The sequence below is a fragment of the Coenobita brevimanus genome, chromosome 89 (assembly GCF_032717465.1).
Source record: "Coenobita brevimanus isolate Jiangsu-jjx chromosome 89, ASM3271746v2, whole genome shotgun sequence".
In the NCBI taxonomy this organism is placed as follows: Eukaryota; Metazoa; Arthropoda; class Malacostraca; order Decapoda; family Coenobitidae; genus Coenobita; species Coenobita brevimanus.
The window spans coordinates 28,139,239-28,153,370 of NC_137042.1; the positions used below are offsets into that span (position 1 = coordinate 28,139,239).

The 14,132-nt window shown below is 37.7% G+C and overlaps 1 protein-coding gene across 1 annotated transcript in view; it reads right to left on the reverse strand.

Annotated features, from left to right (window-relative positions):
- Positions 1-1,410: 1,410 nt before the first annotated feature.
- Positions 1,411-14,132, reverse strand: part of LOC145411367 (uncharacterized) — a 128,252-nt gene continuing 115,530 nt past the window's right edge. Inside the window, exons 7-9 of the mRNA XM_080281397.1 lie at positions 11,332-11,467; positions 7,140-7,225; positions 1,411-1,770 (exon numbers count right to left, since the gene is read on the reverse strand). Of these exons, the coding sequence (XP_080137523.1) occupies positions 1,689-1,770; positions 7,140-7,225; positions 11,332-11,467 (304 nt within the window). The 3' untranslated portion in view covers positions 1,411-1,688. The remainder of the gene's footprint in view (positions 1,771-7,139; positions 7,226-11,331; positions 11,468-14,132) is intronic.

Genomic DNA, 14,132 nt, shown 5'->3' on the forward strand with positions numbered 1-14,132 from the left:
GTTTTACTGTTATTAAATGAAAGATTCAAAAGCATGCTTAGGGAGGTACTAAATTGCTTTGGACAAAATGCTGAGAAGATTCACTCACATTCATGAGTCCTCCAAGTCATTCACGTCCTCATGCAATGCCGTCAACCCTTACAAGCTAACAAAAATATTGAGCTGATTCTACTTGGCTTCTCATCTAGGCAGTCTTCCACTTGAAAATATACTTTGACTGTATAATACATATTAGGGATGATTCAGGGCAGGAGAGAACTCTGAGTGACCGACTTATCTAAGAAGATTAACCTTTTTTGCTGTTCTTGACACATTTGGGTATTTCATTCAAGCTAAAACCAGACAATTTGTATAATGACGGAGAAAATTTTAGCAGTCAAAAGGCAGACCGACATAAATTTTTAACCTTTTAACTGGTACAATTCACAACATCTCAACCAAATCATCTGCTGCTAGTCTAAATAGCCAAGTACTGTACATTATCAACAGCGAGAGGTTAACAGTGCAATGTATAAAACACAGAAAAAACAATGAATTGATCAGAGTGAAACCTTGGACACTGAGGAGCCCTTGAGTGTGAGTGAATCCCCAGAGCTTCACTAGGCTACTGGACGTACTGGTGACAAATGTTGGAATAATTGGTAAATCATCACTAAAAATATTTAGCAAAACACTACCATTTTATGATTATCCATGAAACCATTGAGATTACATCACATTAATTTTCAAATGGGTATTTTGAATTTCAAGCTAGAAACACCAATACCAAAGGTCTAATGCTGAATAACATGCAACTGAGTTACAATGGTGTTCCACAAACGCCAAACTGGGTAACATTGGTATTACTTTTTTTTTTAATTTTTTTAAGGGAAATGGTTAAGCTTTTGACCACAATATCACACATGATCCTAATTTCTCTGCCAGTAAGAAACATGCCTCACAGGGAGGAATTATCATATACTGCATAGCACATAAATTTAGGTCTTTTTAATAAACATTATCCATTAATTCCTCATGCACAACACAAATAAGAAAACTCCCTGGCAATATCTAAGACACCATAGGTCAAAGGACTAATGTTGCAGACACAGCCTCATCACATGAAGGCAAACACAGAAAATGGACAGCTAACAACATAAACTCCTGTGGAGCCCTAGACAAACAAAGCCTTGGACAGTACAATATGGGAAGGTTAGCCACTGTCCTCAAACAAACAGGTATGCACACTGCACAGGCGCACAGTTTCGCGCTGGGAAGGTAACTCATTTAGATTGGCATAAAAGTGAACATCAAAGAGTCAACTCATGTTACTGAGAGCAGAACATGGCCTTCTCACACACTTCTGGTTAGCTCAAATCCTCCACCTTATAAGCTTTGAGTGCAACACAAAAACAGCACACAAATTCTCCTTTTACACCTTCTCCTAGTGGCCACCTAATGACATCTCTATGACATGAGCACTTGTGTAGTTATATATATAATTTTTTTGATCGAAGTGTTGATCTTCGGGTCTACTTCATTCCTTCGAGATGCCATCTTTCCCTGGGCTACAGCAGCAGGTTCCCAGACTGACTGGTCTTAGGATATCTTGGGAGTCCCAGACTGCAGTAATATTGGTCTCAGATTCACCAGTTCAACCTTGGCTTCTTGTTATACAGCTTCTCCACATTACTTTTCCCATATTTTTTTCAACCTGCTTCACTCAGAACTGGTTGTCTCTTTAAGAAATTCGCTGGCATCTCCACGGCAGATAGGGCAAGTCCGATTTGACTGAAAGATACAAACAAAGATTAAATATGATGGGGTTAAGTTGATAACAACTGAAGTTTGAAATATCAGTTAACAATTAGCTTCAATCAAGGTAAGAGGAAATATGGCATTAGAATATATATATATATATATATATATATATATATATATATATATATATATATATATATATGTATATGTATATGTATATATATATATATATATATATATATATATATATATATATATATATATATATATATATATATATATACACACACAATGCAAACTGATGAAGCTCTTATTTGTCACGTGAACTTGCAGTTGGTAAAAACATCCAGTATAATCTTTCATAACTAGGGCTAGGTACTGAGTGATTCATATTGATGGTTATTTTACTCTAATTTTTTAGCATAACTGACAAGTACTGTATGTGTAGCTGCAAGAATGTTATAAACAGGAAAGTATCTAAATGAAAATGTTTCATCAAACACTAACAAGACTTTCTATTTAGAATTCACTATTCTCAACATTTTAAGGGCTTCAAGGAGCAGACATATTGATTTCCTGTCAAAAACTGGCTGTAACTTTAATTTAGGGTAAACAAATAATCAGTAAATTTACTTTGACATTTTGTACTGCTATCCATTTAGGCAAGAACTAAAAGAAAAAAAAAAAAAGAAATAGATGAGTAACAGCTGTATCACTGAACACTGTACAGATAATTGCAGAGGTTAAGACAAACACTTGATATTTAAGGTGACTGTGCACATTACTTGTGAGGCACACATCACCACACTTACCACAACACTACTAGTGATTGTCAAGTACCTTAAACAAAATCCTGTAAGAGGCATCAAGCAACAAATACATTGATTTATTCTAAAGTCCTATGCTCTATTTTATAATTTATCATAATTAACTTCTGCAATTAACTGAAATTTGTGACTGTAGTATTTCAAAGAAAATCTAGAGTTCCATGAATGTGAGTCAGCTGAGAGCGCTGGAAGCTGAGACAACAGGGCTGCTGCGGTCAGAGGACGCCAACATGGCAGAACAGCACTTTCTCCTCACTCGTAATTACATTACATGCAACAAATTAATAAAATTAGTAAGGACAAATTTTTTGCAAGCTGACCAGGCTGCCACAAACTTTACTTACAAAGAGGAAAAGGTCACAAGCACATGGTGTGGTTTAGTCTAGCAAGTCACTGTGACAACTTTTTCACAGCTTAAGGTATACTGATAGCTGTTGTAGAATGAACAAAAACAGATCATTTATTTTTACCAGATCATACTGTTGCTACTGTCTTTTCAACATAATACAGTGGAGTCACTATTACTGCCGACTAGGTTGTTCCATTATTAAAGTCAAAGACATGAAATGGTGACAAATCTTTTTTGGAGAAAAAAAGAAAATATAACCTAGTACTGAAAATTATGGCAGTGAATACTGCACTGTACCCTGAAACATTGAGAGGAGCACTACTGCTTTACTTGACAAATCTCTTGAGGTGTATAAGTGATATCTTCAAATGATTTACCATTCCCTACAGTTAATATGTTCTGTAAGCAAAATCTAACAGTTATACTTTACAAGAACCATATTTCCTGTGCCACCATGTTTTATATATCCAGTATCTTATGGAATAAACACTGTGCAATTTGATTACAGTCAATATGAACACTAGTGCAAGGAAGGGGAATAATGGTGTCCGTTCTGCACACATATTACGTACTTATTACCCATCACCGCCCGGGAGGGGCTTGGGGATGGGTATTGTTTTCACTCAGTTTGTCTGTTTGTTTCTTTGTCTTTCTGTCTGTCTGTTAACAATTTTACAAGAAAAGTGCAATTTTGAGTAAAAATTACAAGGATAATGAGCTGTGACCTTCTGATCACCTGATTAAATTCTGGTCCAAAGTGGGCCAAGGCCCAGACTGTAGGCCCAAAAAATGTAAAAAAAAACAAATAAATAAGAAAGTAAAAAAATACTTTTTTCACCATAACTCCTTTCAATTTCGTAATATCAACATGAAACCAAAACTTAAAGGTGCATCTTTCAAATCTGCATCCTATTACAAGCCTCATTACATCAGGGGGGCCACCCCCCCCTAGTTGTGGAAAGGGGGTCAATGTCAGGTGGGTTGGGCTTAAAATTTCAGATGGGCATAAAATTATCAATTTTCACCAGATTTACTCCAAATCTGATATGTGACATCTTTGACTATACATCCTGTTGTGTTTATACGTCAGCACTAAAATGACTGCCAGGGAAGGGTTTTCTGTGTCTTGGCACCACTTCTTGTTACAAGATAAGTCTGGTAAAAACAGGCAAAAAAAATAATAAACACAAACATGATAAACACTTTGCCGGCATGTACTGTACAACCATACAATGGAATGAAATGCCAAAGCCTTGGAAGTGGAATCCCAGTGTTGTTCTGTCACATTAATATTAATGAATGATGTACTTATGATAAAAATATATACTGCCTAACTCCCTGTACTGTTGCTTGCAGATGATACTGTGTTGTTAAGTGAGGATGAAGGGGAGCTGCAAGGCTTGGTGGATGAGTTTGGGAGAGTGTGTAAGAAACAGAATCTAAGGGAAGAGAAGTCAGTGAATGCACAGTGAGACTGAATAGGGAGGAAACAGAGAACGTGAGTGCGTTTAAGTACTTGGGTAGTGTGATGAGTAAGGATGGAAGCTTAGAGGATGAAGTGCTTGAAACGATGCAGCAGGGAAGAAAGGTTGCTGATTCCTTGAAAGCAGTGATAAGAAACAGGGAAGTGAGCATGGAAGTGAAAAAGCTACTACATGACAGTATTGTGATACCAACTGTAACATATGGAAGTGAAGCTTGGACCTTGCTGGAGGGACAGAAGTCAAGAGTGAGAGCAGTAGAAATGAGTTATTTGAGAGGAGCATGTGGAGTCACATGGAGAGACAGACTGACAAATGAGGAAGTGAAGGAGTGTTGTGGTGTGGATGTGGATATGATATGAAGCATTAGGAGAAACACAATAAGGTGGTTTGGTCATGTGGAGAGGATGGAGAGTGAGAGACTGATGAGGAGAGTATACGTGAGTGAGCTGGAGGGGGGGAGAGGGAGGGGGAGGCCAAGGATGAGCTGGAGGGATGGAGTGGAGAAGCATATGAGAGAGGAGGGTGTGAGCTGGAAGCAGGGCAGTGAAATGGTGGGGGACAGAGCGACATGGAGGCGATTTGTTTGTGGCCACCCCGTACGGGAGTAAGGCGTCTGGCAATAGATAGATAGAAAAGGTCCAACAATATCCTAATCAATCAATACAGCTCACGATGTACAAGGAAGATTCATTTGTTTCCATGTGAATGTAAGTATAATAACAATGCTTTCTTATGGATACAATAGAATATGTCATTAGCAAATGACACAGTTCAGGTTCACAAAAGTATGTCAACATATGAGCATTTTGCAATATCCACTGATAGTGGTCTCAGATCATTTTGTGAGGCATGTGCACCAAGACATTTTTGATCAAGTGTACAAGGTGGATTCAGGATTGGTAGGGGATGCAGTAAGGGAGTGCAAAAGCACAAGAAGGAACTGTTGTTGTTGTGCCCCAGGTTCATCTGAATGTGAACCTAATGATTGCAGGTTGAAGACACCTTTTTTGGGCAGTCCATGATTCTCCTCTTGGGGAATGAGAAAGGAACTGAGGAACATTTGTAAAACTGAGCAGCAGAATTGTCCAAATATGTCAGTGTCACTGTGTGAAGGTATCCCTCTCCAGCACTAGATGGGGTAAGAAATACTGCACAGATCTGTGGATAATGCAGAGTAAAGGAATCTATTGACTGCAGGAAGGAAAGTGTATACTAAGTGGATATGGTCATATAGAAAGAATGGATGTGAAAAGGATGGTGAAAAAATACTTGTGAGGAGCTGAGAAGGCCAAGATTATGGCAGCTGAGTGTAATCAATGAATGCTTAAGAAAATTATATATGAATTTTGAGGAAGTAAAAGAAATGAATGAATGAAATGTGCATGAAGATACATATGATAAAAGCATCACCCATTCTTTGACTTGGCAGTTGATGAAATGACCCTATCTCACAGGTGTTAGTGAAGTGCATAAAACGGGGGGGAAGGCTAAAACACTATAACAATGGCTTTAGGCAAAATGAGAAATTGGAAGGGTTATATTGTAACTGAATGGAAGTGTGACTCCTTCCACTTGGCACTCTTTTGACTTTTTTTTTTCTATCATTCCTATATCTGTTACTGAATTCTACCATGCATCCATCATTCAATCCTTTATTGCTGAGACATGAGGTCAAGATGAAGATGAGGTTGACAATGACAGTGATGATGATTATGATGATGATACAATGATGATGATGATACTGATGATGAAATAACTTCAGTCTATTCAGTAATGTAACAGAGCAAAACGAGAGCACCTCCCCACCCATCTGCCACCTACAGACTTAAGCACTGACTTCCTCCTTTCCATGTTTTCCTTCTCAAAATTCAAGTACTACCCAGGTTTTTAATAATTCATGCAGATGTGCACAATATTAGAGGCACTTCATTCAACATAATTTGAACTGCAGTCCCCAGCACCTTATTTACACTCAGAACTACTGAACAACAGTTTATGCTTCTGAAGTTTAAGAGGTTTCTCAGTACCAACTTCATAGAGAACTATGACTCTACTGTACACGTATTAAACACTATCAACAGCAGGACCTGCATTTATTAGCTGGAACAAGGTAATGTCCAAAGTTAAGATGTGAAATACTTGTACTCTATGAGCATTCATCTAATAATTAATAAGCTTACTATTCACTTCCACTATACTGTATTTAAAAAACTGATCAACTACTTTATTTCACACTGACAGAAAATGCTTTGTGTATACAGCATCAAGTATTTACAAATATGTATTTACGACACAATATAAGAACACAATATTCTGTTAGTACAAAAAATACATTGATGCATAACTGGAGAAAATGCTCCTCCTGGGAACTCTGAGTGCTGCTGTGGTGGCTCGGCCTAAAGTCAATGCTTGAGGAATATTTTACAGCCAGTTGGTGACAGTCTTGCCTGATGTTGGCCGGATGTCACATATTTCCAGAGCTTTGCAAACATGGTAAACACTTAGTACAACACATAAACTTTTAAACAATGAAAAGAACTAGTTTACATTGCACAACTGTGGAAGCACAATTGGAATAAAGTGCGATCACGTTTGAATAAAATATGGAGATTTGTCAATACGGCTTGGACAGTACGAGCTGCCTGGTGACCCACACAGTGATTAACAATGGCCCAGAACGCAAAGCCTGGAAAAACTTGACGACCGAACCATTGTGCAGTGTGACCAAGAGGGACATACCTGCAGGCACCAAAAAGGCCATCATCATGATACTGCAAGCATGCAAGCAGCCAGCAGTGGTATACGGCACAAGGCACGCCACCCTCCTGCTCATGCAAGACACACGCACTGGTTAGCTCGGGGCACAGTCAAGGGTACCAACCGCTCGGCACCAAACACAGTCATGGGTACCAACTGCGCGGCACCAACCACAGTGAAGGGACTCAACTGCATGGTACTGACCACAGTCTAGGTTACCAACAGCATGGTATCATCCAGTTAGAACTTTACACATGGCATGCTATCAAGTGAGAGACCAACTGATTGTGAGACATATGCAGGTGCATATGTGTGCTCAAGGACACAACATAGAAACAGAGCGGTGGCACACACCTTGCTTAAAAATCAACAGTGACATCAGGCGTCAATTTCTCTATGAATAAAATAAGATATAACATCTTCAGGCAAGATATCTGCTTCACCACCTGTCTCTGTCTTTCCTAGGGCCACAAACCATCACTACATGTCCTCACACTCCCAGCCTCCTCCTCAATGCACCACCAAGCATGTACTAACTGTGCAATACCAACAAGCTGTGTACCCAGTGCAGAAGCCACGTATTACAAAAAGTTGGGATATTATTATTGGAGATGAGTAAAATACAACACGGAATAAATGTGCTTCATGCCCATGGATGGGCCAGAAATAGCCAAGTCCTGGCACTCTAGAGATATACTTCAATTTTTCTCCTTTTTATGAGACAGAGCAGTCCTAAAGCCAAAGTTACCTCAGATCATTAATGACCTGGTGGTATAATTAGTTAAGGTAAATGTTCTAAATTTCAGTCACATATTTAAGGCATAACAAGTTTTCTGAATGAGTATTACAATGAATTTTCACACTATAAAAATTCTTTGACTCAAAGTATTTCCTGCCATTTGTACGATCTCAAGAGTGCACATTACTACTAATCATGAGAATAGTTACTGAATGCTTGTTTTTCTTGCAAAACGATAATCCAACTTAATTTTTAATTACAATATGAAATGCCTGATATTACACTCACAACTGATGTACATTATATGAACTCAACATATCAAAACTACTTTATAAGCATCATTTTCTGTAATTGCCTTTCTGTCTCTTACTCATCTCAAATAGAGTTCAAAGATCTATAGGGCGATTTTCTAACAATGCTCAGCAAGCTCATAGCATTTTGGAATTTGGGTCTGTGATAACTCATGATTCTATGTAAAAAGAAGCAACTGACAACACTAGAGGGACTCAATGGAAACAAGGAGAGGCTGTGCAGTTATGGCTTGGCAGGATCTGTACTGTGACTCATTATTTACAAAACATAAATAATCCTCTCAAATTACAAGGCTTTTGCACTAGGTTTTCTTTCAGAGAAGCTCAGAGCTCTTTGTGATTTTTTTGTGAGAGAGATGAACATGTGGAATAATCTGCTATGAAACTAAGGCCCATATTAATATCCACATATAAATATCCATCACAAAAAGCTCTGCATGTGTTAAAATCCAAAAATACAAACAGGAGGAAAAAGGGTGAAGAGGCAAGAAACGCTACAAACGACTCTAAGCCCAACAGTTACTTGAAGGCTTGATGTTGTTGTTGCTGTTGCAGATTGTTAATTATGGGCAGCATTTCTACATTTGTTATTCAGTAACTATTTGTCTTGGTTTCTGAGGAAGGCTAGACGAAGCACCTTGAAAGTGTTCTGGAATGATTTTGCCTTGTCCATATGTCAGTGTAAAGGTAATGAAACAAATACAATAAGTTTATCTGCCAATGTTGTGTGCAAAATATTTTGATTAATGAGGACAATTACCAGTGAACCAAGCCCAATATTTACTTTACTAACAAACAAATGAGCCCTTAAATGTTTAGATATCTACAAAAAAATGCAAAAATATCATCTACAAATGTCTAAAATGTACACATAGCATACACAAAAGTGCATAAATATGTACATGAACCCTTTCCCCCTCTAAAAACGCCATGAACCTCAAAGTGACTGCTGGGTGTGTGGTGTGATATATGATCCGGATGAGGGTATAAAAAAAAGGAGGGGCACTAGACTCCACTTGACATAAAACAATTTCCTTTAAGAGATTCTGCCCAAAGCGATTTCTCGCTTTAAAAAATTTCATAAATTATAGCAACACCAAACTCCTGTATTTTCTTTTAATTTAGAAAGATGTTTAGGCATTTACAGTTCAGTATTAGTACTGGGCCAGAAACCTTCAAGGAACCATTTATAACCCATGTAAGGTGATCAACCCTTGATATAATTAGATAGTGTCTCTACAGTGCATATAGCAGTTACGAGGATATGAACTTTACAGAAACATAATCTAAAAACCCTAACAAGCTGATCACATTACATTTAACTGCAAACCTATCAAATGTATATACACTATATAATGTGTATAAATATATAAGATTATCATTATACAAATATACACCATAGCCAGTGTTAATTGTGCCTCTCAATGGAGGGCTGACCCAGGCAACAGTCACATATGAGGTGATAAAATAAACCTGTTCTCAAGACCCATTAAACTCCCAGTATGAGGTGAAGTCTGTGACACCGCCGGCCAAGCTTCTCCACACAATAAAACAAAAAGGCTTATTAAAGGAGAATAAATCTGGCTTTGTTGTAGGTCCGTGCCAGCCTGGTTACATGCCCACAAACACCTTTGGGAATTAGAAAAAGGACAATTTGGTGCTTCAAAGAACTAATTTTACTGATGACATAAAACACAGAGAATACTGTCACCACATAAGCAAATTTGGAGCCAATTTAGGCATGCCTTAGCTGAGACGATACCTAAAATAGAACCATAATCATTCATAATAAAAAGTTACATAAATAGGACTCGTTCATATAAAGAAATTCGAACTTATTAACCAGATGAATTTGAGGAATGTTATTTCGTCATATGGATAACAGTAATATGACCGTTATGGAGGCAAATAATATTTGGGTCCAAATAAAAGTTTGTACAATTCCAGCTCAGGGATCAAAGTGATGGGACTGAGAGCATTTGGACTTTGATGGAACTAAACACTCAAACTTTGATGGAGCTGAAAATATGGACTTTGGAGCTGAAAAATCAGACAAGCTGAAAGTTCAGACTCTGATGATGGTGAGCATTCAAAATTCAGACTTTCATGTAGCTGAACATTCGGACTTTGGTGGAGAGCAGCTGGAGGGAGAGGAGACAATTGTGATATCTGCCACAGAGATGATGAAGGAGCCCACTCGTACTTAGAGGACAAAATGGCAACGGTACTGGTAAGTCACAGCAGCGTTCATGCACACTTTCGCCTCTAAATAAGAAATAAGAGAAGCAATACTGTTAGTGGGTGAGGGCTAGTAATACAATACAACGTGGTCAATACACTGGGGAAATTGCACTGTGAAAAAACCCATGCTTGCTACCTGATTGTCCCAGAATCATAACTCTATTATCTGGTGTCTAAGCGAGCACACACAATCATCTTGAGAATAATCACCTTACAGTAATAAAGGAATATGTTAAAATACATGAAAATATTGTACACTGCTCTACACATGTTCTATGAAAGCCTGCTGACTGGACATAATATGGTAATAGGAAAGACATATAGAGTTGTCATAAGGTGAGAGAAAGGAAAAAACAGTAAAAAATTAAATATCTACTCTGTAAGACATTAATAGCAAACCCCACTTTCAGTAACTTGTACCCAATGTAAGCTTTAAAAATCATGCAACTGATTTTTGTGGTGCCCATAAAAATAAAAAGGGATCTTGGTGTTTAGATGACACAAGCGCTACTTGGGAGACAAAAGGATCTGGAACACTGTTACTCTAGTATATCAATATCTTCACCAACCCAAATCATCTAGCCAAATACAGAACCCCATATAACCAAGGGACATATTCTCGTGCAGTTTGGAAGTTTACTAATACCTTTTCCTTACCAGCTTATTTTTGTATCTGTACGTTAATATATTCCTGTGTGTCATTTATGTAATCTATGCATTTAAAAATTATATAAATACAGTGGCACAGAAAAGAATGATCAGGTGTAAGAAGGAAAATACAATGTTCAGGAAGAGGTGCTAGGAGGCTGCCTTGTCTGACGAGAATACAGGACCAAGACCCCTAAGGTGCAGGACCGACCACCGTAGCCGCAGCCAAACTTACCTTGAGCCACTTGTCAACACACTTGGTATGGAATTCGTGGAGGCAAGGCAGTACACGCAGCATCTGACGCAGCTCAAAGTCGCACATGCAAATCACGCATGTCATCTGCTTTGTCTCCGACTTCTCCCCAGTATACCTAAGGTGAAAAGATTCAGCTACAGTTATTCCAAAGAAGTGCTTGATAGCAAAATTCAATATGATTCATATTATGTACTACTGTATCATGATCAAAAGTTTACTGACACTTCTCTAACAAATGAGGTGATGTCAAGTACTATATTGTATAAAGTATTTGTATGTGATACAGTAGCAATATGGAACACAAAATGATTATGAGATGAAAGGATACTGGGAAGATATGAGAAATATGGAAGTCCGGACACAATTCTAGCAAAGGATTGTCAGTAAATTTTTTGTTCAGGATAGTATTACAGTTGACCTTCTTGTAACGTGAGCTGAAGAACCAATGAGTTGAAGAACTTACGAAGAAAATCCAATCCCCAAAACAATTCTGCTATTTCTACTGTGAAAATGGACTTCTCGCCCTTTACCTCCAGCATAGTTGCTCCCCAAACAAGTACCAGTAATCTTGTCATCCTGGAGCATAAGCTTTGTTTCAAAGATAAATATTTTATACATGACAGATATCAACTCCTGAGCCCTTTAATATGAAAACAAACTTAAAATTTTGCTCTTGCTATCTCCAAATAATTTATTCAGCTCAGGGAAGATTTTTCAAACTGGAAAGGGTAGATAATTATAGCCTTCTTTAACCCCTTAAGTACAAAATTCTTCCTAAGTCATCTGTATACAATAAAAAGTATGATGGAAAAATATGTTACTAGACTGATGTGCTGAATACTGTAGGACTATCAAAAAATTTTTGTTCTGCCTAATGACAGATGATCAATTCAGTTAAAGGAAACTTCAACCATATTAAAGTGTTAGCAAAAATTACCTTGATTATTCACTTTACACCTACTGTGTCCACTTGGGTATTTATTACTGCTGGCATCATATGATCTGATTCAACTTATGACACTTTTTAATTCATGGAGTTGATTTCAGCAACTACTTACCTACTTACAGTGTAGCCAAAATACAAAATTATGATAAGATTAAAGACAGCATTCAAGGAATATACAGTAAAAGTCCTATTATTCGGCAGCTGATTGTTCGGTAGATCCGACATTTCGGCAGTTTTGAGAAATAGTCCCATTTACGAAAATCATTGATTGTTCGGCAGATGTCCGGAATCATCTGGGCAGTCTAGGAAGTGTTATCTGTGGCTTGTAGGCCTAATGTTTCATTACACTTCTGTATGTTCACTAATTTCTATATTTTTATTCAGATTCAGGTATAGTACTGTATTGATTACAATATTGCACAGTATCATACACTACAGTAACCACCCCCACCAAATTAGCAAGGGTTACGTTCCAAGCCCCCATGCTAATTCTTGAAATTCATTCTTGATGCCTTCCTGAAAATGACACCGGTAATTGAGCAGCCCATGAACCACTGACACTGTAATGCATTACCCATAAATAAATGTTGCTTGTTAAATCAGCTTCCCCGTTGTTTTTAGCTGTACGGCTGTGACAGCTCTAGTATTTTTATTCCTCAGCATAATGGTGGAAGGGACTGTCCTGTTTAACTGAACCTAACCTAACCGAGTTTAACTGTACCTTATAATTTAACCAAACCTAAAGTCAGAAAAATACTTAAAAATAAACTGGAGGAATATGAATTGCTAAGGTCTCTCTGATGAAAGTTAAACGTATATTTATTGCTCATTCTTTTGTTTGTTTTTGTGCTTAACGTGAAAGAGAGAGCATTGATGCAAACAGTAATATATCCCATTAATCCTTTAATAACCTCCGGCACTGAACAACCTTTTACAGTACCGATGTCAGTGATGTTAAGTTAGTGTGAGCTATAAAGAAAACTGAACAATCATGGGGAGGGAACGAAGGTCAGTGGTATGTTTACATGACTGCGGTACGATTCCAAGCAGTTAGGCGGTCGGTTAATCTCATGTTTTCGCCCATTTGGTAAATACACCGTAACTTTATCAATCTTTCCGTGACTCATAGCGAATCATAGCATGGGTTTAGGAAGCTAAATAACACATTGCTAGGTGAGCCAGACGATTATCTTCCCGTCTTTAAGAAAAATAAATTGATTTCAGAAGAATGGAAGAACTTTACGTACTCAGAAAGGGATTTAATTTCTTCCATTTTCTTATAAGATGTGAAGATAATCATCTGGCGCACCTAGAAATGTGTTATTTAGCTCCCTAAACCCATGCTATAATTCGCTATGATTGACTGGAGAATTGATAAAGTTACGGTGCATTTACCAAATTGGCGAAAACATCTGAGATTAACTGACCCCCTGACTGCTTGGAATCGTAGCATAGAGTCGTGTAAACATACCAGTGACCTTCGTTCCATTCCCATAATTGTTCACAGTTTTTCCATAGCTCACTAACTCAACATCGGTACTTTGAAGGGTTGTTCAATGTTGGAGGTTATTAAGGGGTTCATGGAATACATTACTGTTTCCATCAGTACTCTCCTTTCACATGTAAAAAAAAAAAAATGAAAAGAGTGAGTGCTAAATGTAATTTATGACTTTCATCAGAAAGACCTTACCAGTTCAGATCCCTTTATTTTATGTAATTTTCCGACTATTTTATTTTGTGTTTGGAAAAAGTACTGTATACAGTACTCACTCCAAACATATTTGTAATAATATAAGCAGTGATGAGTTCACCAATACAAGTGATGTACTGAGCT